Source organism: Typopeltis vanoorti, chromosome 5, assembly GCF_054136105.1.
Source record: "Typopeltis vanoorti isolate ZY-2024b chromosome 5, IOZ_Tvanoo_1.0, whole genome shotgun sequence".
In the NCBI taxonomy this organism is placed as follows: Eukaryota; Metazoa; Arthropoda; class Arachnida; order Uropygi; family Thelyphonidae; genus Typopeltis; species Typopeltis vanoorti.
In genome coordinates, this window is record NC_143553.1 from 147,069,771 (window position 1) to 147,093,437 (window position 23,667).

Sequence of the window (23,667 nt, forward strand, 5' to 3'; positions counted from 1 at the left end):
TGAACGTCTAAGTTTTCACAAATCACATAAATGACCTAAAGTGGTATCATGAGACGAGTCGGGATACGAAAGTGCGGTAGAATCTATCAGAATGAAAATTATGATTGCAAAATGCATGTTTTAAAAATATGAGAAATGTAATTTCTGAAACTTTGGTACTACCTAAATAGCAGTATTTTGAAATTGTTAATATGCTTGCTTCTATTTTATTCATCTCTTTTAAGAATTCAACAGCTGGAAAAGTACGGCTCATGCATGAATAATTTTGGCGCTAGACTAAACTGCTCTATGTCTGGCTGGTGCTTACGTCACTCGCGCCAAACGACATACTAAAGATGAAACGGACACCTGCTCTTTTGCATGAATAAATACTGCCCTTGAAATTAAGCCTTTTTTTTCCCGTTGTTGTTGTTTGAAGGTCACGATGACTTTCACAATGGATTATAGAAATGAAATGTCTAAAGATAACAGCATATGTCCATCGGTAATAAAACCAAAAATAAAATAAAAAACGGATAGATTTGCGTGGGCGAGCAGTAGTAATTTCCGAACTAAGATATCAATCATAGATGCGTCTTCAAGCATTCTCTTGAAGATTTATAATGTCGCTCTTGGTCTCCATGATGTAAATCTGACTTTTGGCTTTTTAGTTACTGGACATCCGAAAGAGTCACAACTATATACAGACAAACCTCGCTTAACGCGATTAATTAATCCATCAATTATGCTTAATCCATCAATTCGCTTAACGCGTTTCGCTAAGCGAAACGCGTTAAGCGAATGCAAAAAACAATAGGAATAATATTAATTCATCCATCAGTTAGCGTAAATTTGAAAAACAAATACAGTATATTAAAGGATAAAATCTTCAAAGTTAATAAAAATCAATTGCTTATATTTTTATTTAATGCCTAAACATTTGATTGAGCTATTTTTTTTACAAAAGAAATTAAGTACAGATGTTTGAATCGTGCTCGACTCTTTTATCTTGTCATGCAATTTGCAATAGCTGGCGATCGCTTTTATCAAGATTTCGGCGGACTTCGAAGTTTCGTTCCATATCAGTATCATCATCAAACAAAATTTTATTAGCATATACTCGATGTGATTGAAAACTAGCTCAAGTTCTTTTGCAGTTACATTCTCTTCTTCTTCTTCTTCTTCTTCTTCTTCATATTCACGCTGTTCTTTTAGTTGAAGGAGATCATTCTCTATTAAATGTTCTGAATGGGAATCGAGCAAGTTTCTCACATCTTCATTATCCAGTTCATTAAATCCAAGTTCTTTCCTAATTGTGCTGATTTCTTCAATAATGTTAGATTTTGGATTTTGCGCACGATAAACTAACATAGGCTTGAGTTTAAAGTTGCCTTCTGCTTTGCCTCCTAATAAAATCGTAACACGATCTTTAGATACTTTGTATCCTGGTTGAGATGCTTCACTTTTAACGAGGAAAGTTTTTGTTGGCATACGCTTCCAAAAGAGACCGATTTCGACGACGTTGAATATTTGCCGATCGTCATAATCTCCCTTATGAATTATGCTTTGCAATTCTTCACGAAACTTGGCCGCAGAAGCTTTATCAGCACTAGCAGATTCCCCAGTTATTCTTACGTTATGCAGTCCAGTTCGATTTTTAAAACGGTCAAACCACCCTAAACTCGCAGTAAAGCGTTCACATTCCTCTTGAAATTTGGTCTCTTTCAATGAGATAAAAATTTTGAGAGCTTTTGCCTGAATGTTTCCTGTACTAAGGGGTATTCTTTTTTTTGCTTATAATCCCCAATCCAGAGTGTTTAGAAGACGCTCCATCTCGATCATTAAATGTCTTCTATTTCGGCTGATCTGCATGCTTAAAGAAGCAGTAGTAACTTTTCCTTGTTCGTTGTATTCTTTGCTCTTATTTAATATAGTCCAGACTGTAGACTCGCTGTATCCCAGATCTCGCACAATCACTGTATTACTAGCGCTACTTTCATGTTTCTCTTAATGACTTCCCCAGCTTTTCCGCTCGCAACGGATTGGCGGCAAAAAATTTCATGTAACGTAAAATTTCGCATAACGTAAAAAAATCGCGTCGTTAAGTGAATAATCACTCGATCGAAGCGGGAAATGGTATCATTTCACTCAATAGCGCTAACTGATTATCACGCATATCGAATTCGCGTTAAACAGGGTTTTCCTGTAGAAATAAAATGAAATGTTTGTTAATACACTCATCATCCCCTTGTGGTGACCGGGATAAGAATAACCCCACTGTAGCTCATGCATGTGTAAAATGTAAAATGTAAAATGGGTATCCATGGAGGGTAATGGATGACAGTGCTGTAGCCAATGAAGTTCTGAGGCTCGGCTATTGCTGTTACCCTCCTGCCATGATCAGAGCTTGTAGCCCTATATTAACCCATTCATAAATTTTCTTCTACAGATAACGGGGAGTATGAAAAGCATTCTTGTTCACCTATGTAGCCAAAAAAAAAAGTAATAATAATAATAATAATAATAATAATAATAATAATAATAATAATAATAATACACTCAACATGGCATTGCAGATTGACTTCTTGGTGGTTCAGCAGTAAGTTGATTTGTGGGGAAAACCAAACCCCCCCACCCATTACATGGGTTTTCTGATGATTGGGAAACATTTTTTTTAAGAATTCACCCGACATATCACTCGAATTTTTAAAAATTCGGGTGACGTCATTTTGAAAGATTTCTTTTTGTTTGTTTGTTTTTCATTTCTTTTTTAGCAGTTCGGCAATGAGTTGATTTGAAAAGCAAAGCAAATTCGGATGGAGTGGCGTGTCGTTATTAAAGATAATTAATTTTAATTTTCATGTTATTATTATTATTATATATTTTTTAATTCATCAGTAAGTTGATTTGGAAAATTCGTCTCCTCCCCTATTGCAAGGATTTTCTGACATGGGGAAGCAATTTATTTAAGTTAAGAAATCAGTTGACGTGTCGTTTTTAAAGGTTTTTTTTTTTTTTTTTTTTTTTTGGAAATGATATGTGTAATCAGGAACGGCTATAGTCACTAGCAAATAAGAACATGCTTGGGCAATACGTTTAGAAGGGCGATATGCCATTAATATATAACATTTTCTTTCTTTATCTTTTCTTCTTCTTTCTTTTTTTTTATCTTCAATATTGTAATTATGATTATATTAAAATAAAAATGATTACATTAGTACTTAAGATAAAAACTATTTCATGAAATACAAATTTTCGTTTCGTTTATTTTTTTATTTTGCAGTAAACCAATGTTCCCAAAAACGGGATAGGCAGAAATTTTGTCTTTAGACAACAAAAAATCTAGTGTAATTAAGATTGAAAACAGCCACATTGCATGAAAAAAAACAAAAAAACTTTTCATTTGTTTTGCTTTACTTTCCTAATCAAAAATAGCTCAAATTACAAGATAGCACATCAGATAACTCTCAGCGTCATCTACAGGTCAAATGATGGAATAGCATGCATTTTCCACTTTATACATTTTTTATATATAATATAAGATTAAAATTTATTACATAATATAATGCAAAAACACCAGAGAGGCGAATATCATTCATTTGTAATTAGGTAGTAACACTGTACACTGTACTTTCAATAGTTAGTTCCTTACAACAGACTTTTTGGATTCAGTAGTAAGTTGATCTGCAGAAAATTCGACCACCCAAACATTAAAAGTATTTTCCGATGATTAAGTCAAATAAGATGCTTCTTAATCATCAATTCTGATTATTAAGTCAATTAAGTTTTTATTTTCATTTGCTTATTTCTTTATTATTATTACTATACGGGCACTACCATGAAGTTCGAAGACTTACATATCGCGGAGACCCAATCTATCCACACAATTTATCATACCTCTCCTTGAACAAATTTACAGAAAAAGCACTCACAGCTGACTCTGGTAACCCATTCCACTCATTCACAACTCTCCAAGTAAAAAAATCTAGTCATCACATCACATCTTTATTCAACTTCCAGGAATGACCCCTTATTGTGGTCCCTAAGCCCAATGCTGAAACATTACCCCTGCATCTATCCTATAAAATCCTTTAAGCAACTTAAGGCTGACTGACAGGTAACAAAAAGTGGTATACGGGGTGATGTGAGTCGGCGAGATTTAAGATAAGTTGGTGTACCACAAGGATCAGTCCTTGGTGCACTGTTATTCAGTCTTTGCTTTAATGACATTGGAAGGGATTTGACATGCGATATGTAGCTATTTGCTGACGATGCAAAGATATGTAGGGTAAAAGGAATGTTGCTGATATGCACTACATGCAGAATGATTTGAATAGGCTGAAATTGTGGGTATGGGATAATGGATGTCAGTTCAATGTCTTTGGCGTGATTAGATATCCAATGTCGTATTATATTGGTGGGATTATGCTAGAAAAAACTGCTGCGGGTTGGGATCTTGGAGTGTTAGTAGATATTAAGTTGTAGTTCAGGGCCATGTAGCAAAGTTTGCGAATAAACTCAAAAGATAATTGCAATACGTACTGAAACGAACGTTCACATGCAAAGATAAGGAGGTCATTATGTCTCTTTACAAGGCCTTGATAAGACCTCACTTGGATTATTATTAGCAGGAATAGTCTGCTAGTTTCTGATACAGTGGAGAGAGTACAGAGAGATTTAAAATGATGCCAGGATTCTGGAATCTGGAATGTGATTGAAAACTTGCTCAAATTCTTTTGCAGTTACATTCTCTTCTTGTTTGCATTCGTTATCTTCTTCTTTTTCTTCATATGCACGCTGTTCTTCTAGTTGAAGGAGATCATTCTCTATTAAATGTTCTGAATGGGAATCGAGCAAGTTTCTCACATCTTCATTAAATCCAAGTTCTTTTCCAATTGTGTTGATTTCTTCAATAATGTTAGATTTTGGATTTTGCCCACGATAAACTAACATAGGCTTGAGTTTAAAGTCGCCTTCTGCATTGCCTCCTAATAAAATCGTAACACGATCTTTAAATACTTTGTATCCTGGTTGAGATGCTTCACTTTTAGCGAGGAAAGTTTTTGTTGGCATACGCTTCCAAAAGAGACCGATTTCGACGACGTTGAATATTTACCGATCGTCATAATCTCCCTTATGAATTATGCTTTGCAATTCTTCACGAAACTTGGCCGCAGAATCATTATCAGCACTAGCAGATTCCCCAGTTATTCTTACGTTATGCAGTCCAGTTCGATTTTTAAAACGTCAAATCATCCTAAACTCGCAGTAAAGCTTTCACATTCCTCTTGAAATTTGGCCTCTTTCAATGAGATAAAAATGTTGAGAGCTTTTGCCTGAATGTTTCCTGTACTAAGGGGTATTCTTTTTTTGCTTATAATCCCCAATCCAGAGTGTTTAGAAGACGCTCCATCTCGATCATTAAATGTCTTCTATTTCGGCTGATCTGCATGCTTAAAGAAGCAGTAGTAACTTTTCCTTGTTCGTTGTATTCTTTGCTTTTATTTAATATAGTCCAGACTGTAGACTCGCTGTATCCCAGATCTCGCACAATCATTGTATTACTAGCGCTACTTTCATGTCTCTCTTAATGACTTCCAGCTTTTACGCATTACGTAATTATTTTTATTTATTTTATTATATATGTTTTGTAGCTGATTATAAAAATCAATATTATCCTGTTCTCTTCCCTCTTCTGGGGCATATAAACCAATTATTGATAAATAGCCTCTATCTATTTTTATTCTAGCTTCTATTGTTCTTTCATTCCATAATTTATAATGTTTGAACTGTTTTGAAAGGGAGTTATGAATCCAAAACATGACTCCTGCTTGTGCTCTTTGGTCTCTGTCGACTCCACTGTATATCACATTAAAATTTTCAGCTCTCATGATTTCTTTCAATTTCTTTTTTGTTTCAGTGATTACTGCTATTTTAAAATTTCTTTCAATTAATAATTGGTCTAATTCTATTTCTTTATATTATATGCTATTCCTCTTACATTCCAGTTTGCTATGTGTATTATATTTTGTCGTTTCCATTTTTGTTTTACCTTTTCCATTCCTGGGTCGTTTCCTATAGATTCAATCCGATTATCTTTTTCTGTCATCTTACTAGTAGAATTATGTTCTCCATGTCAGGGGACTAGCCTGACTATGTAATAATTCAGTGGTAGGGCTGCTACCTTAAGGCTTCTGAGCTAGCCTTCTTCCGAATTTAAACCCATAGGAGGAATAGGGTATATTGAAGGGGGAAGGAGTAGATTATAGAAGAATTATAGTAAGGTTTATCGAGGGCATAGTTGTAAGGCCAGAAATGAAAAGACCCCATGGCCCTCGAGTACTCTAATAGCATAAGGGTCATAAAATAAGAAGAGTTGGCTGATAAGGCCTTATAGGAAAGATTAAAGTAAGTGGATCTTCATCAAAGTAGTAGAAGGAGAGGATAGATCTAGCTAGGGGTTCATGGGAGTGCCGCTTCCCTTACAATCAAGATGATTGCCCTGTTGGTCCACGAGTCCTTATTCAGTATATTTGGACCACCCCACCACACGCACACACACCCACACACACACACACACACACATGGTGGGCTCCCCTATCCACCACCCAGGGGACGCGCTCTCTAGGGGTTACAGGGCCCCGAGTTTTTTTTCCAGACCACTAATATTAATAAATTAAAGACTTAATTCGGTATGTTAGTCAAGTAAATAATTGTTTAATATCCGACATGTTTCACTGACTAATATCTCTCAGCATTTTCAGGGATACACTGGTAAGCAATGGAAAGTAACAAAAACTAGGAAACTAACCGACAATTCTAAAAATTATATAAAGTTATCACAGTGCGCGATACAATACGCGTGTCGCAAGTACAACGTTTTATTTGTTGAGATATTTATTGTAATTTTCATGAAAGTTCATTTCTTTTTGGTTGAATGATCTGATTAGAACTTTCCATATAGCTGGTAGGATTAGGCCTTGATTCTCATTTAGGTTACCTGTTCAACGGGCAACTGTAGCAGCTTCTTTGAATGTTCTGGAATGGTAGTTTTCTTCTATGTAAGGCATATGACTCATATCACATTCAATATTATGGTTGGTAGAGGCGAAGTGGGAAGAAAGTAACACAGAAATATATTGTCTGTATTATTAATCTCTGGAACGAACGAGAGTCATCACCCCTAAGAGAAATGCCTGCAGGTGTTGGCTAGCACCAGAATGGCGTCCGTCGTGAAACAAAGAGTTACACGACGGACGGATTAACATTGAGCAGGTCTTTTGTTGTTCGCCGAATTTGCACGAAGCGCATTTCGTTTCTTGTCTTTGAGGAGCTTTTTAAATTGGCTTTCGCTGAGACCAGCACAATAAAAATGATAACTACTTTTGCATTATCTGCATACTTTATAACAGATGTAACGTCAATACATGTCTCTTCACAAACTTTTCAGTGGACTGGCATTATGTTAGATAGAGTTTAGTAATGAAGTTAATCCTCCATCAATCTCCTTTAATTACACTTGTTATTTTTAAATATTTCGCAGTTTTTAGGTTTATATCTTTTTCATTTTCATATGTAATCATACATCCTAGGTAGTTAAATGAATTCACCTGTTCTAAAATTTTATTACTTATTGCTATTACTATTTTAGTTCTTACTGGATCTTTTCCTTTAAAGAACGCCGTTTTTGATTTTTCTGTTCATATTATCACTCCATAATCTTTGGCTATCTCATTTAAATTTAAAATACCTTTCTGTAAATTATCTTCAGAAGTTGTAATTATTATGTGGTCATCGGCAAAAAGGAGAGCGTTTAAGTACACAGCAGGAGATAGTTTAATACCTTGATGGGAATTTTTATTCCATTTTATTCTTATTTCATTTAACGTTCATATATTCACGTTCGTTTTTAATGGTAATGAAAATAATGTAAAATCGGAATCCAAATCATTAAAATCTTTAAATCTTTCTTCAAATTCTTGTCGGAATGATGCTATTTTTCTTGCATATTCTTGAGATTTTTCATTTGAAATAATAGGGCAGGATTTAAGATGTAGGAAATGTACGAAATTTTTTGATTCCAGTTGCGTTTCCCATAATTGCAATTTAACTTTAAAAGTTTTAATACAAGCATACATGTTAGCGATAAGTTTATTCTTTCCTTGCAGCTCTTTATTGAGAATATTTAAATGGCCGGTTAAGTCAACAAGAAATGCTAAATCTGTTATCCATGTATCATTACGTAGCTTGTCGATGTTTTTTTTTTTTTTTGTGTGTCATGAAAATTTTGATTTCATTTATTAAATCGAAAAATTGTTTTAATACAGCTCTTCGACTTAACCACCTCACCTCGTTATAATAAATCATTTCTCCGTACTCACTTTCAATTTCTTCAAGCAATGCAACAAATTCCGGATGATTCGGAGCTCGTCCACGGATAAAGTTTACTGTTTTAGTTACTGTTTCCATAACATTATCCATCTGCAAACTTTTGGCAAAAGGTGCTTCTTGATGAATAATGCGATGTATAGTGCAAAATTTATTCTGAAAATTTTCTTCTTTCACTATATTTCTTAATTTTACCGCTACTCCATTTTTTTACCAACCATAGCAGCTGCACCATCACTTCAAATCCAACCATTTTATCCCAACTTAATTTATATTTATCTATTACAGTTTTTATTTCAGAAAAAATATCCTGTGCACCAGTTTTTCCTTTCATAGGAATTATTTCCAATAATTCCTCAATTACTTCAACTTCATCAGTAATACCTCAGTACGAAAACGGCAAGTTGTGCTACATCTGTATGTCAGTACTCTCATCAACTGCTATTGAGAATGCTGCAAAATCTATACTTTTTCTTTTAACTGACATCGTAAATCACTAGCGATTTCGTTAATACGTTCCGCTACCGTGTTGGCCGAAAAACTCATATTTTTAAATAATTGTTGTTTGTCAGAACAAAGAAGTTCAGCAGACTTAATCAAACGATCTTTAAGGAATTCGTCCATCAGTAAATGGTTTTGATCGTTTTGCAATGATGTGCGCCAGAGCAAAACTTGCGTGACCTGTTGCTTCACTGGATTTATTTTCTTCAGTAAAAAAAAAAATTCTTGTCGTTGTAAGTCAGATTTCAGAAACTGTAACCTTTCTTCCCTCAATTTGCCTTGGAACATTTCAAATTTTTCTTCACGATTCGTTTCGTAATGGCGACGTAAATTGAATTCTTTTGGAACTGATATTCCCTTATTACAAATAAAACATACAATTTTATTGCGCACAACACCACAAAAGTACATAATTTCCCATTTATCTTGAAAAACACGTCCCTTTTCGTCCACTTTTCTTTTACTCTTTGTTAACACATGGCTTGCAGTTTAATCTCTTAATTAAAATCACTATTATAATTTTATTTACAACTTTAATTCAACAAGATGAATTTTCGTGTGAAGGCAACACTCAAAATTTATGCACAATTCTAAACGATAGGTATTGATATAATGTAGATCTAACAACAAGCACACATAAGCAGGTTTTATAAGATGGAGACAAACGTTGGTTTGTCTCCATCTATATTGCAATATGAACTGCGCAGCTGTGCATCGCAACTGTGCATATGGACTGAGCTTGTGCGCACATAAGCATAGTCCATATCCTATGTCTCTAAAACTATAAGCACCGTATTTATAACAAATCAGAAAAAAAAAATCAGCTAACGCCTTTTTATTCCCGTATACGGGAGTAGGCGAGGCCATTTAGCCCTATCTAACTTTGGAGACTAAGTGGGCAGTTCAATCTCCACTGGTACCAATCAGAGATAGATAGCCCAAGGCTATCACTAATTAAGCTACACAGGGAAGAGAGAGGGCTCAAATGTGCCGCCATCTCGTAGTCCCTAACCCTAACACAATATATTTAATGTCTGAAATAATGTGGGTTCTACGGTCGTTTTTCTTGAGTTTCCGGGAGGAAAAACCCGTTTGCCTGTGCCAGAGATCAACTAACTCGGTAACCGGTCGAAAAAAGGCTTAGAAAAATTTCCTCTAGTCGCCGACTAGACCGGAAACCAAGTCTTCCTTCGTGCGGCCGAGTGCCGTGGTATGCAAACGCCACATCCACTGAGCTACACAGGCTTTTTTTAAAAAATACATAATTGCAATGTATTCGCGGGCCGTGTAAAATTGCTTCAGTGACCGGATGTGGCCCATGGGCCGCCAGTTTGAGATCACTGGTTTAAGCGATTTCGAAGTCATCGTGAGACGCTTGAGGACGACGAAAAGCCGTGGAGTTCAAAAACTGGAGTGAGCGAAGTTAACATCCAAAAAGCGCGTGATTTCATCAAAGAAAACCTGAAATCGTCCGTGAGATTGATTGAAGATGAATTGGGGATTACTAAATCTACTGTGCACAACATTTTGACCGAGAGTTTAGGCCTTCGTGAATTGAATTTGCGATTTCTTCCCCATAAGTTGACCCACGACCAAAAAAATATTGAATTGAACACTAAAACAAATGGTGTAAAACAACATTTCAGGCTGTGAGTATAACAACGTCTAAATAATGCTTAATGACCGGTCGTTTGGACTCATCTAACTAGTATACAGTATATAGTTTCTGGTTTGCTACGAATAAACTGCAGTATACAGTTCCATTGTGCGATTGTTTAAGAATGTCTATTATGTTGTAGATCATTTACAATTCAAGAAGAAGCAAGCTTAAAGAATTTTTGTGAAAGAAATGTATAAGAATGTAATAACTATGCTTATACTTGGTGAAGAACTATTTTTTTTTTACAAATATTCTGCAAAAGCTTAAACAGTACTGCTATTAGATGTCGCGAAACTGTGATCTAACCTAACATTCAGAAAGGCATTTGCAGACAGACAAAACGTAAAAATTATATCTTTTTTTTTTTTTCATGTTAAAATGATGATGACTTGTAGAGTTCCTGGATAATCCTACATCTTAATTGAGAGAATAATGAAAATAATTGCATTCCATAGCACGGGCTGCTATTTTCACGTCGGGGAAGCAAAATATGGGTTTTATTTATTTATTTATTGTTAATTATTTACTATTTAATTGATAACTGAATAATAGACTGTGAACAGTAAAAACGACGCAAACATTATTCACATACTTCTTTGTTGACGGCTTCAGAACTATGCAAATATAACTGCTACTGATTTTCATTGTTGTTAGGGTCCCAATAGCAGTTGTTACTTGCTCAATTGTAAGCTAAGGAAACTGTGAAAAGCTGGGAATATCATCCGCAAGTATAAAGCATGGAAGACGAGATAGATGATAATAAGGACTGGAGCCAGTTGCCATCAGTGGCACTGGTAAAGGTTTTCTCGCATTTGGGAGCAAATGATAGACTGAACGCATCACTCGCTTGTAGGAGTTGGGCAGAAATATTTCGTACTCCTGAATTATGGCAAACAAGGGTCTTCATTTGGCAAGGATACCCTTTCACAATCTCCTTGAGAAAGGCACTGCGGTTCGCAAAGCAGTAAGTAAACCAGGTTTAACTATCAAAAGTTAGGACATCAACTCCAGTATGGAGGGATTTTTCTGAGTCTTTTAATTTCGGGAATTAATTGGAAGGAGAGAAATTTTACTTTCGGTCTAATTTAATTTTAATTTCGAAATTAAAGTGCAGTATTATCACATTATGGTTTCGTTTTATTGACATTCATTTAACTGAATTTCCTATTATGTAACTGCTGCAAAATTAATTCGCCGATGTCTGCATTATTCCACACTCATCTGGCAAATCAGCTGACTATTTTGTTTGTTACTTAAGAGCTAGGAAATTGAGTTAAATGCTAGTTAATTATCAGACGATGCGAGTATAATTGCAAGGAAAGATACAAAAAATAATGATGGTTGCTTTTTATAATAAAACAGGAATACCTATCGATTTAAACATTCAATTGACTCGTTTTCATACGACATTTATAGTTACAATATGGATGCAACGACCTGGTATAATATAATTGAAATAATAAAAAAACTTGCACGGTGTTTGCTCCAGTACCGTCTAGAAAGTGAACACGCTTTCCAGATACCCAGATTAGCAAACATACCCAAAGTGTTTAGTTGTTCACCCTTTCATTGGTCGGATGAAAGAATGTCTTAAAGAATGATGAAATTAAGATGTAATTTAGGGTTACCAGAGTCTGATAAAGTAAGTAACACATTATCTTTGTTTATTGCCTGTTAGTGCAATGGGTTCCTGGCACATGCGTAAGAATTTTTACACTCCCTATAGATGAAAACACCTCGGTCAGGAACACGATGTTAATTCCAAACTTCCCTAAATCTCGTTGTGTGAGTGCGCGCGCAATTATAAATTCAGCAGTTTTCGTTAACAGTCCTGTCCTTGGGTTCGAATTCCGTCTAGGACGTGAGGATTTTTTATAAGAACTCTTTCAACAGATAAAGTGTCAGCCATGTCATAAGGAGTGGAATGAATTTTGCCTCAGGAAATGGAATTTTTCGACACGAGCAGACAACCGGCCAGAAATACGCACTCAATTAACAGACATGATTCAGCTGTCACTAACAAACTACTAAAACATAGAATAAAATCCTAACGATTTGGAACGATATCATGATTACAATAAAAATATACTTACAATTATATTTTATAGTTATATTATGTGTATATCAAAATATTTCATTTCTTATACCAAGTGTATTAAAGATATTCACTTATCCAAATGATTCTGCGCATGAAATTACCGAGTTTTGAAAATATACATTTGTAGGCATCTTACTATCACTGTAGCCACTGAGCAAAATATGAGGATTTCCATCCGATGAGATGCTAGACAGGTTCCTTCCCAGCAGGCTGAAACTCAATTCGCTAATACGAAACCAAGTTCACAACAGAAAGAGTCCTTCACGCATACCTGACGCGAAAATTAACTTAATGCGAATACTTTGTTAAGAACTTCTCTCGTCTCTGCTAATCGATAAATAAATTTTCTTTCTTAGATATGCCAGGGTGGTGCAAAATTTGAAGATCACATTCCGTTGTCGAGGAAATTTCAAACAATAAAGAGTCCAACACCATCTTAGGAATTTCTTTACTTTTCTTTATTTCAACTGAGCATTGAAAATATGAGGATACCTATAAGACAATGCCGTGGCTATCCACACAGCAGCCTTTATAGCAGTTTATTTCAGATGCTCGGGAGTCAGAAATATCTGAAAGTTGTCCGGTTCCCGCGAGCTGGCTTTACCCAACAAGAGGGATTCAACATGCTATCAGCGCTGGCCAACGGAAAGGCTCGGACCGTCAGAGAACTGCACCTGAAGGAATATTTTTCCTTCAACGTAGAAGTGTATAGGTAAGTTGGAAGCAGCCTGACTCTAAAAGCCTTTTCTTGTTTCACATGCTTATTTGACTTCCTTGGATGGCTAGGTGAATTGTTTTTTCTTGTAAGCAGTTTCGAACGATGATATTATTTCTTAAAAATTAATAATATATACAATGCATATAAATCATTGTTCAATGTATGAGTTTTGAAATCTCTTTGCAGGTCTGGGGAATTTCCTAATATTCTTGGCAAATTCGAAGCCCTTGAAACCGTCTCGATAAACTACATCTACTTATCCGAGGACTTGCTGACAAAATTAGGACAATCATGCAAGAAACTGAAGCAAATGAAAATAAAATGTACGCATTATGAAGGCCATCGTCACGTAATTCGGGAGCGAATTTGGAATGAAGTTCAAAACAGCTTGCCATCACTCGGCGTAGATATCAGTATTAGTGAGTATAAAAGTTTTGTTTTATATTTTTATATTACATTTTTTATTTCACATATATGGAAGAGCTATTAGATTCTTCATGCCTTAGTGTCGGTTTCCACTTGGATCAGCAACTTATAGCATGTTCTATTTTTGTGTTTATTTTACTTTTAGACGATATTATAGACAATCAGGACCTAGAGAAAATTCTCTCCAAAGGCATGAATCTTCGTGGCTTGAAATACTGGTCAGTGTTCGAGCACCCCAGAACAGCTGCAAGTGTAAGTGGCTTTCTTTCCCAACTGCAACAGAAATATCGAAACAGTTTAGGTAAGTACTGATCACAATTTTTGATTTTGTTTACACTGTTCGATTAGTTTGTGTCATGGCGTCTAAAATAGAATATAGCGCATTTTGACGTTATTCCTTTTATTTCTTTCTTTATTTATTTTCGTATAGAGGAACTTAGACTGATGTATGAAGGCAACGTGCCTCTTCCCATGGCACAATTACAGGACCTGGTAGAAAGTTGCAAGAGTTTACAAATCCTAAAATTTTGAGGAATCATGACTGCGAACTCAGTCATAGCGCTCTGCCAGAGGCGCATCCTGCAGTATGCAGGTGAGTTATAAGTCGAAATATTCTTAATTTTATCATTAACTGGTTAACATTAACCACATGAAAGAGTAAAATTTCAATCTGGTGTGTGTGTAGGTGTGTTTTCTTCCCAGTAGTAACCCTACCAGGAGGTAATTTATTCCTACATGCTCCATTGCATTACAATGCTTATATTACATGTAGCTTACAAGCACTGATTAACATTTCTATTTGTATTTTTGTATCAATTTTCATATTTATATTTTTATATATACATATATTAACACTATACAGTATAATTCACATAATATCTGTATTTATGTTAGATCACAAAGTTGATTTTATTGGCAAATTTAGTTAATTAATTCTATGTAATACTTTTCGATTAGTCTCTGTTTTGACACTGGCCACTTGTCTCCGGAAGTGATGACGTGTTGTATTAGGGGCATCCGGATGGAGTCCAATAGTTGACAGTCGTAAAGTATGTGGTCCACAGTATGTTGAAGCTATGGACTGCAGATGCATGCTGGTGATTCCAGGATATGGAATCTGTGAAGGTAGTGTCTTAATTTTCCGTGTCCCGTTAGTAGCGTGGTTAAACCTGGAGTAATGGCGTGTCTTTTCAGCCGGAGTGTCTGCTTCCGATGCTAAGAAAGAATTCGTTTTTTGATGTCTGCCATTCTTCTTCCCACAAGTCTTGGCTTTTCTCTTCTGCAAGTGTTTTTATAGCAGATTTCGAGAATGTCTGGTAACTTGTTTCTAGCCGTTCGTTTCTAGCTGCTTCTTTAGCCAACTGATCCGCTCTCTCGTTTCCTGCTATTCCACTATGCGCTTTCACCCAGTAGAACTTGATTTCCCATAGAGCAGGGGTCGCCAAACTTCTTTGACCGTCGACCACTTCAAGAGTTTCTTGACTTTTTATCGACCCCCTCTATTTTACTATTACGTAATTTTAATAGGACAAGCAAAAAAAGACGCTTATGTGTGTTTCCGGATTGTTTATTTTATAGTTACAGTGTTTATTGTATGCGTAATATAGTATATATTATTATATTGGCTTAACGTCAAAGGGATACGTTTTTGTTTTTTACGTCCTTGTTAACCGTACATATTTGATAGGAGGGATAAACAATATATAAAATATAAAATTTAATTTAGATAACAAAATAACAATAATACAATCTTCCTATAGGTATATATAGGATGTACAAAACTACAGGCCTGCTCAACACTTCAAAATAGAGAAGTTTAGTTCGTGAATGAATAACGATTGAATTATAATATGTATGTTGATGAATTTTAGAGCATTAACGCTCATTTGTGGCGCAAAAATGAGACTGGGATCGAATACGTGTAAGTATAAGTAAATAAACAACCACGCACTGGTTGCAATTTCGCTCCCGCTGCGCAGCCAGGTGGGAAGCACCGACATCCTTTTATCGATAAATACGTCATTTTGGGCCTACGTGATGGGCCTTCGTAACTGTTTTCATGACCTTGCTCCATCTTACAGGTCCTATTCGTGTCACTGTTCCCACGATTCACTCTTAATTGCGTTGTCATTCAGGATGAAGGTAATCCAAGTTAACCGAATTAAATATTACCCGTACAATGATGTCTTATATTTTTCTATCGACCACTTTGGCGACCACTGCTCTAGAGTGAGATTTCGAACCATATTTCTTGTCTGTTCTATTAATGCAATATGGTTGTTCTGGCTCTTTATGCCGTCTATGGTGCCTCTACTATCACTGTAGATTGTTGCCGTCTTTTGCTGAGAGGTGTTGAGTTCTAATTCCTGGAGATATGTGAGTGACTGAACTATAGCAAGTTCTTCTGCTTGGTGGTTGGAACAGAGAGGATGCAGTCTAGAGCAGAGTTCTTGTATAATGGACGGTCTGTTGTATGCAGTGAAAGAACAACCGACGTTCCTTTAGGTTTTGCTTCTGTCAGTGTATATTTGGAATTCATCACTTTCAGAGCTTTCCTTGTCCTTAATATTTGTTTTCTTTGCTGGGTGAGGCCACTTACTGTAGTGAAGTGGACGTTCGTAGCTATTTGGATCGATGTTGTAACTTTTGATATATCTTCCGGAAGTGACTTCATATATATTAGAGATAATTCTTGTATTTTCAGGCAGATCGGTGTTAGAGCTACCATAACGCAAGCTGCCTCGAAAGATATTGTCCTGTATCCTTTAATTATGCGTATGGCTATAAGGCGTTGAACTCTGTTTAGTTTTCGTCGATTTATCTTTGATTTTAGTGTATGTTTCCTGGCAGGTGCAGCATAAGATATCAGTGGTAGTGTAGCACCGGTATATATCGTTTTAAGCACTTGTTGGCCTAATCCGCACTTAATCGTTGCCGACCTAGCTAGGAGGTCTATTATTTGTAAGCTTTTTTCGGCAACATATTAGATGTGCTTATTGAAGGTGAATTTTTCAGCTATTGTTACTCCTAGGTATTTCAGTTCCCTGGCTACCTCGAGAACTTCTCCATTTAGGAAGACTGTTACAGGTTGTTTTGATTTTTTCGTGAGATGTGGAGCACTTTAGACTTGGTGCTATTGAAGGTCACTTTCTGGGCACTCGCTGAACTTATGTTCTTTAGAACAGAATGGACAGGTGGTTTTTCCCCTGCAGTCTCATGTATGATGGTGAAATTTATTGCAGTTAAAGCATCTCAGAACGCTTATGTAGTCTACGCAATGGCAAATTCTCCATAGGATTTTGACACCGGTTTTCAACAGTTTGGTCCTCACTGTTGGATTGACTTCTATAATCAAGTTTCTTTCGTTCGATTTTTTTTTTTTTATTTTGTCATGATAAATTTCTGTGCCATCTTTGTATCGCCGATGAAGAGTTCTTCGTTCTGCATGCGAATTGAGTCTATTGCGTTGTCCGCATCTATTTCACTGGGAATATCATATATTATCTGCCTTGGAAGATGTTTCTGACTGGAATTTGCTACTAATGTATCGTTGCATTCCTTAGATAATTCGTTATGTAGCAAGACTATATCGGTCTTTTCTTTAGATTCAATTAACACTCCTCCGTTATTAATACTTTTAATTTTTGTGATTCCGATTTTTATTTTTCTTGGGTCTATTTTTTCTTTTATAAGCTTTTTGGTTTCTTCGCTGTTTAGTTGAGCTATTGGTTTGACTATTAATTTATAGCAAGGATTGTTTTCGGATTCGTCTTTGTTTTTAGCGCTGATTTTAACGACTTGCGAGTATAGCTGAGTAGGCTGAGCTAAGTTAGATTGTCCCAGGTTGTTCGTAGTGGTCTGTTGTTCTATCAATGCATTAGTTGCATGTTTTACTTTATTAAATACCTTTGTTATTTCGCTGACTGCAGTTAGTATGTCCTTTTTTAAATCATTTCTTAGATTGCACTTACTTTGGCAACGTTACGCAGCAGATCTAGGGCTTTTTCGAACTGTAATTCGTCCCGTACCGCTATCTTAGTTACTTAAAGTTGTGTGTTATAGCTTTCCTATTGAACTGCTACGCTTTCTAAGATACAAAATTTAAGATAGTGTACTTACAGTTTTTTCTGCTTGTTTCTAGAAGTGACGCTCCCATTGAATTAGGCTTCAAAGGGTTGTTTCTCGTGTCCTTTGTACCTTCCAGTGGCAACGGTTGGGAGGGGGGGGGTAGGTGTTAGCCTTTGCTGTAGCGGCTAATCCTATTATGACCGGTTTGAGTAGCTGAACAATAGATAGTCTGACAACAGCAGTATTCAGTTCAAAAAGATAGAATAAAATTTCAGTCATATGCGCAGAGCTATGAAACTATAGAGTAAATTACTCACTGTTAGATAGAGTTGTACGAGCTATCAGTCGATACTAGATACATCCAGTTTTTCTGTTCGATACCGCACAAAATCAAGGTAAAAGCCGAAGCGATTTGAGGCACGTCCGAGCTTGTGCGACCTCTGTGTGCGCGCGCGCGCCTGTGTGTGTGTGTGTGTGTGTGTGTGTGGAAGTTGTGCATAAACTCAGAAGGGAGTTCAGCTCTGGAAACAGACTTGAAATCTTAATTTCTCAATTGTCGTATTATTAATATAACCTCTTTATAGACGCTATTCATTGAGAAATTCCACGTTTACTTTGCTATTAAAAAAAAAAAAAAAAAATCAGCTAACGCCTTTTTGTTCCCGTATATACGGGAGTAGGCGAGGCCATTTAGCCCTATCTAACTTTTGGAGACTGAGTGGGCAGTTCAATCTCCACTGGTACCCAATCAGAGACAGATGGCCCAAAGCTATCACTAATTAAGCGGTACGCAGTGAAGAGAGACGGCTCAAATGTGCCGCCATCTCGTGGTCTCTAACCCTAACACAATGTATTTAATGTCTGAAATAATGTGGGTTCTACGGTCGATTTTCTTGAGTTTACAGGACGAAAAACCCGAGTTTCCGGGAGGAAAAACCTGCTTGCCCGTGCCAGAGATCGACTAACTCGGGAACCGGTCGAAAAAAGGCTCAGAAAAATTTCCTCTAGTCGCCGACTAGACTCGAAACCAAGACTTCCTTCGTGCGGCCTAGCGCGATGGTGTGCAAACGCCACATCCACTGAGCTACACAGGCTCCTCTTTTTAAAAAATCAGCTAACGCCTTTTTGTTCCCGTATATACGGGAGTAGGCGAGGCCATTTAGCCCTATCTAACTTTTGGAGACTGAGTGGGCAGTTCAATTAATGAATGTCTTGTTTTCTTCCAGGGTTCAAAAGGATTGACGTGTTTATGCGCGTACAAAACCAGTTAATCGTGAACGAGATTAAATCCCTGACAGCGTTTCTTCAGAGGGATCTACGTTTAGTTGACGTGGAGTCAATATTTCTTGTCAACTGCAATTTGTAATGTTAAAGAAGTTTAAGTACAACTAAATTATTTAAAAAAAACAAAAGGTTATTGTGATTTTCAGCACAACAAAATTATATAAAAAGAGTTATTGTATGATCAAGAATTATTAAAAGTAAAAAATTATTTTTAGCTTCGTTTCTTCTAAAAGGTATACCTAAATATTCATGAGAGGACAGATGGTCGCCGTTTGGCAGAAACTTCAGACTCCTTGGAGGTGTCACGAAATAATAATAATAATAATGTGCTTTCGTGAATTTTTAAAGTGTTGAATTTATAACTGGTCGAGAACAGTAATAAGATTGAAAATTACAATAAATAAATGGAAAAAACCAGTTGAGTGAAGAACCAACACATGTACAACATGCAAGAGTATGAATTTACATGTGTTAGATACATGAAATAGGAAACATATAATTCAATAAACTAAACGTTTGGATTAAATATGAATATAAAAATATATAAAAAGACAAATGAACAAAATATTAATATAAAAGAAAAGAGGAAAAAATTAGTGCACATGCCACTTTTAAATTAGAAATCATTATATTATAATAATAAAAAAATCAGATTATTAAACCAAAGACATCACATGTATAACCCAAGAACATAAGCTCATCTGGGTTACAAAATATATAAGAAATATATTGCCCAAATCCAGTTAGCTATGGGGGTGCGAAGGGCGGGTCCGCCCCGGGAGACACTTTGAACATTTTTGAACTTTTGCAGTTAATTCTGAAATACAGTCTCGAGAACTCAGTTTCAAATAGTGTAATGCAACTGCGAATTTTCCTAGCAATTGCTGTAAGTTTTGCTAGTTGTGAGAGGAGTGTATCTAAATAAAATTAAGAATTACCTACATTACTATGAAATAGACTTCGCCAATGTCATCGACGATTTTGCTTACAGAAAAGCAAGAAAAATAACATTTTAGAATGTTGAAATTAAAGTTTTACTTCAAAAATAAATATAGTGTTTTAATTTATTTCCTTATACGTCGTTTTGACTTTTTGTAGTATTTTTGGTGTGTATTGAGAAGAGCGGCAAACTCAAGCTACATAAAGCTTAGGCGTTTTCTTTAAAAAAAAAAAGGTAATACATTTGTCTGCATGCATATTTTCTTAACATTTTTAAAACCCTAAAATGTCTGTTTCTTTATTCTCTGAAAGAAAAGGAGTGTTTCTCTTCCTCGCATAGTTGCCTGACAGTTACCTACACAGCGAAATCCATGTAGTAGTCATCCTGTAATTGCGCATAAATGGAAAGAATTTGTATTTAAATACTCCTTGGTAGTAATATGGTAAAACCGTTCTTAAAATCTGGTGACTGATATTCATTTTATATGAATTTCATATTCAATTATATAAAAATTAAAGTATCAATTGATCATAATGGAAATCACTGCTTATATACCGGTTTAACAAACGCTACTAAATGTGCCAGCGGCCATACTAGGCTGAATACACCGGTTCTCGTCCGATCACCGAAGTTAAGCAGCGTTGGGCCCGGTCAGTACTTGGGAGGGTGACCACCTGGGAACACCGGGTGCTGCTGGCATAAATTTTTTAATTTGCTTTCATGTTTCTTTTTTACTTTCTTTATATATATATATATATATATATATAACATCGCATTAACTGAAAATACTTTTTTCATGTAAAAAATAATATTACACACATACCAACTGAATTGGAAACCTTTAAGATTGTATTAAGATTATTGTACAAGTACATCACATAAACACAGTATTTATGCAATCATATTGCATTTAACAGACTCGTTTGAAGTATGCTTCAATAAATTTTATCTGTCCTCACCAGAGGCGTAGCTAGAGGGGGGAGGAGGTCCCCCCTGGCGGCATTTTGAACTTTTGCAGTTAATTCTAAAATAAAGTCTCGAGAACTCAGTTCCAACTTTGGTAATATTACTGCGAATTTCCCTCACAATTGCTGTGAGTGTTGCTAGTTATGAGAGGAGTTTTTCTAAATAAAACTGATTAAGAATTACGTACATTACTATGAAATAGACTTCGACAATGTCATGGACGATTTTGCTAACAGAAAACAAGAAAAATAACATTTTAGAATGTTGAAATTAAAGTTTTACTTCAAAAATAAACATAGTGTTTTGATTTATTTCCCTGTACGTCGTTGTGACTTTTTGTAGTATTTTTGGTGTGTATTGAGAGGGAAGACAAACTCAGTGACCGCCCTGGCGGCAATAGCTCTAGCTACGCAACTGCACAAATCTATATACAGAGACCAGTAGTGCGGTGCACAAAAATATTGACAATCTTGTTTGTCAATGTCATTATCAGACCTGCATATACTCAAGTGACTTATCGCATGAGGTATCATTATTACCCCAGTAGTTCATCATACCGTGGCTCAAATATACTCTACGCATTTTCAACACTCAAGCATTGATGCTTTCTTATATGCACATGCATCATTGTGTATACAAGGCAGGATAAGAACAATGCAAATCGCCAATTAACTGAATATTTAGCATCAGTTATTTTCTCATTTTATACACTTTTTTTAAACACATTTTCGATGTCCTTATAGGAACTTAAGAGCTATTTAACCAGATTTTTATATAGTTCACGTTGGTTTTATTTAGTAATAAGAGAGGAAAGCCAATGAAGATTTTTTCGAGCTAAATATATATACTGTTATTATTATTATTATTATTATTATTATTATTATTATTATTATTATTATTATTATTATTATTATTATGTGACACGTACACGAAGCCCAAGGACTCATCAGGGAATGGCTCATTACTCCACTACTCCCATCTCACCTACTTGATCCTCCCACTGCAATACCTAACATCACTACTCCTATCAACATAAAACGCCATCTACACTCTGGTCAGAGTACAGACCTCAAATGCATCGAACATCTTTGAAGGAAGAATTAGAACGCCGAATTTTCTCCAAACCAGAGCAGCCGTTATCAGCAATCGGGGTAACTTTGTGTGAGGAATAGAAAGATATATCAATTGCGACGTATTAGAAATTGGTTGAAAGCATGCACTGAAGGGTAGTTGCTGTCATTCAGGCCAAAGGTGGTCCCACTCGATACTAGAAATGTAATTAAAAAGCATTCTTGACCACAATTTGGTGTCCAAACACGTACTTTTGTCAACATCGTGTACTGTAGTAAACCAGCTCCTTCATAATCTCTTCATAAAAATAAATAAAAAATGAAAATTAACAGAATTGTGAACATCGACCGATTGCTATTGTCTCCTTGCAAATTTCAGTCAGAATGGGCGATTCCTAATTTTAGTGACTCGTTACACATAAGCTACTCTTCCTGTTTTACGCTTGTATGAAGACCATGGATAGTTTTGAAACCAGGTGATCAGATGAAACAGCACTCTTAATTCCTCTTCTCATAAAATACAATGTCTGTAAATGGTGTACGTATGTTCTTCTGGGTGGTTTGCTTATCTTCAGGGACTAAATAGTTCAAATTTGTGGGAGGATAAACCTCAACCTCTATATAAGACCGGCTAACTAACCTTCACCTGAAAAGCACCGATAAAAGTTCTTCACGCTGAAGACGAGATTCGAACCTAGGTCTTTACAACCACAGGGGGATTGACAAAACCAACTGAATTACTCTACAAGTAATTATAAGTGATTTCATTATCCCTACATACAGCGATATTAGTATCATTATCTCCAGCCTTGTCGATTACTAGACATTATGAACTATCAGCAAGTTCGTTATCTTCTGCTTTTTTACCTTTTCAACTCGGACTGTCTCATTTCTGGTCCAACTATTTTTTCAAAGTAAGCTAAAGGGCGATCAAAATTAACGTATCCTTGTTTAAGGCTTAGCGGAGTGCCACCCATTTATCCAAATGCTGCGAATTTGCAGGAACATATTGTGGTTATGTGGAAGCAATATCTGGGGAAACAAAAAAATTGAGTGGTATGGTCAGTTAAACAGAAAGAGAAGAAATATTAGAAAAACAAGTATTCTTTGCCAGGTTGGCAGGAAAAAGCCCAGAAGAACACCGTGATACAGTAAAAAGTGCCTTAAAAGATAGTACTGCTTTGAACCAGATCAAGATCAAGATAACATAAGGAATCGTGACGTGATTGGTTGACAAGAAGATGGAGTCATTCTGTGTGTGACGTCATATGTTTGGAATTTCCCTGGGGCCAAAAGTGTCAATGGCTTCAGTTCTTGTGTTTTGGTTCGCGCATGGAATTATGGGTGATGGTAGAGATAAGGATTCGTGTCGTGATTGGTGGTGCACTTCTGACCAGATCAAGATCAAGATAAGATAAGGAATCGTTCGTAGGTGTGTGTTGTTTTCAGATGTAGATAAGTGACATGATTTATTCTTGTCAATAAGTGACGTAATCTTGTCAATAAGAGCCTGTGTAGCTCAGTGGATGTGGCGTTTGCACACCACCGCGCTTGGCCGCACGAAGGAAG

At 36.0% G+C, this 23,667-nt stretch overlaps 1 protein-coding gene and 1 non-coding gene across 2 annotated transcripts in view; both read left to right on the top strand.

Annotated features, from left to right (window-relative positions):
• LOC150106923 (F-box only protein 39-like) overlaps positions 1 to 19,330 on the top strand; it is a 48,393-nt gene extending 29,063 nt beyond the window's left edge. The window contains exons 2-5 of the mRNA XM_090393505.1: positions 13,531 to 13,763; positions 13,916 to 14,071; positions 14,201 to 14,362; positions 19,065 to 19,330. Of these exons, the coding sequence (XP_090249631.1) occupies positions 13,531 to 13,763; positions 13,916 to 14,071; positions 14,201 to 14,301 (490 nt within the window). The 3' untranslated portion in view covers positions 14,302 to 14,362; positions 19,065 to 19,330. The remainder of the gene's footprint in view (positions 1 to 13,530; positions 13,764 to 13,915; positions 14,072 to 14,200; positions 14,363 to 19,064) is intronic.
• A 1,312-nt stretch (positions 19,331 to 20,642) lies between these two features.
• LOC150106924 (5S ribosomal RNA) lies at positions 20,643 to 20,761 on the top strand. Its single transcript, XR_016548385.1, has one exon. It is a non-coding gene; the product is annotated as a 5S ribosomal RNA (ribosomal RNA).
• The last annotated feature ends 2,906 nt before the right edge of the window (positions 20,762 to 23,667 follow it).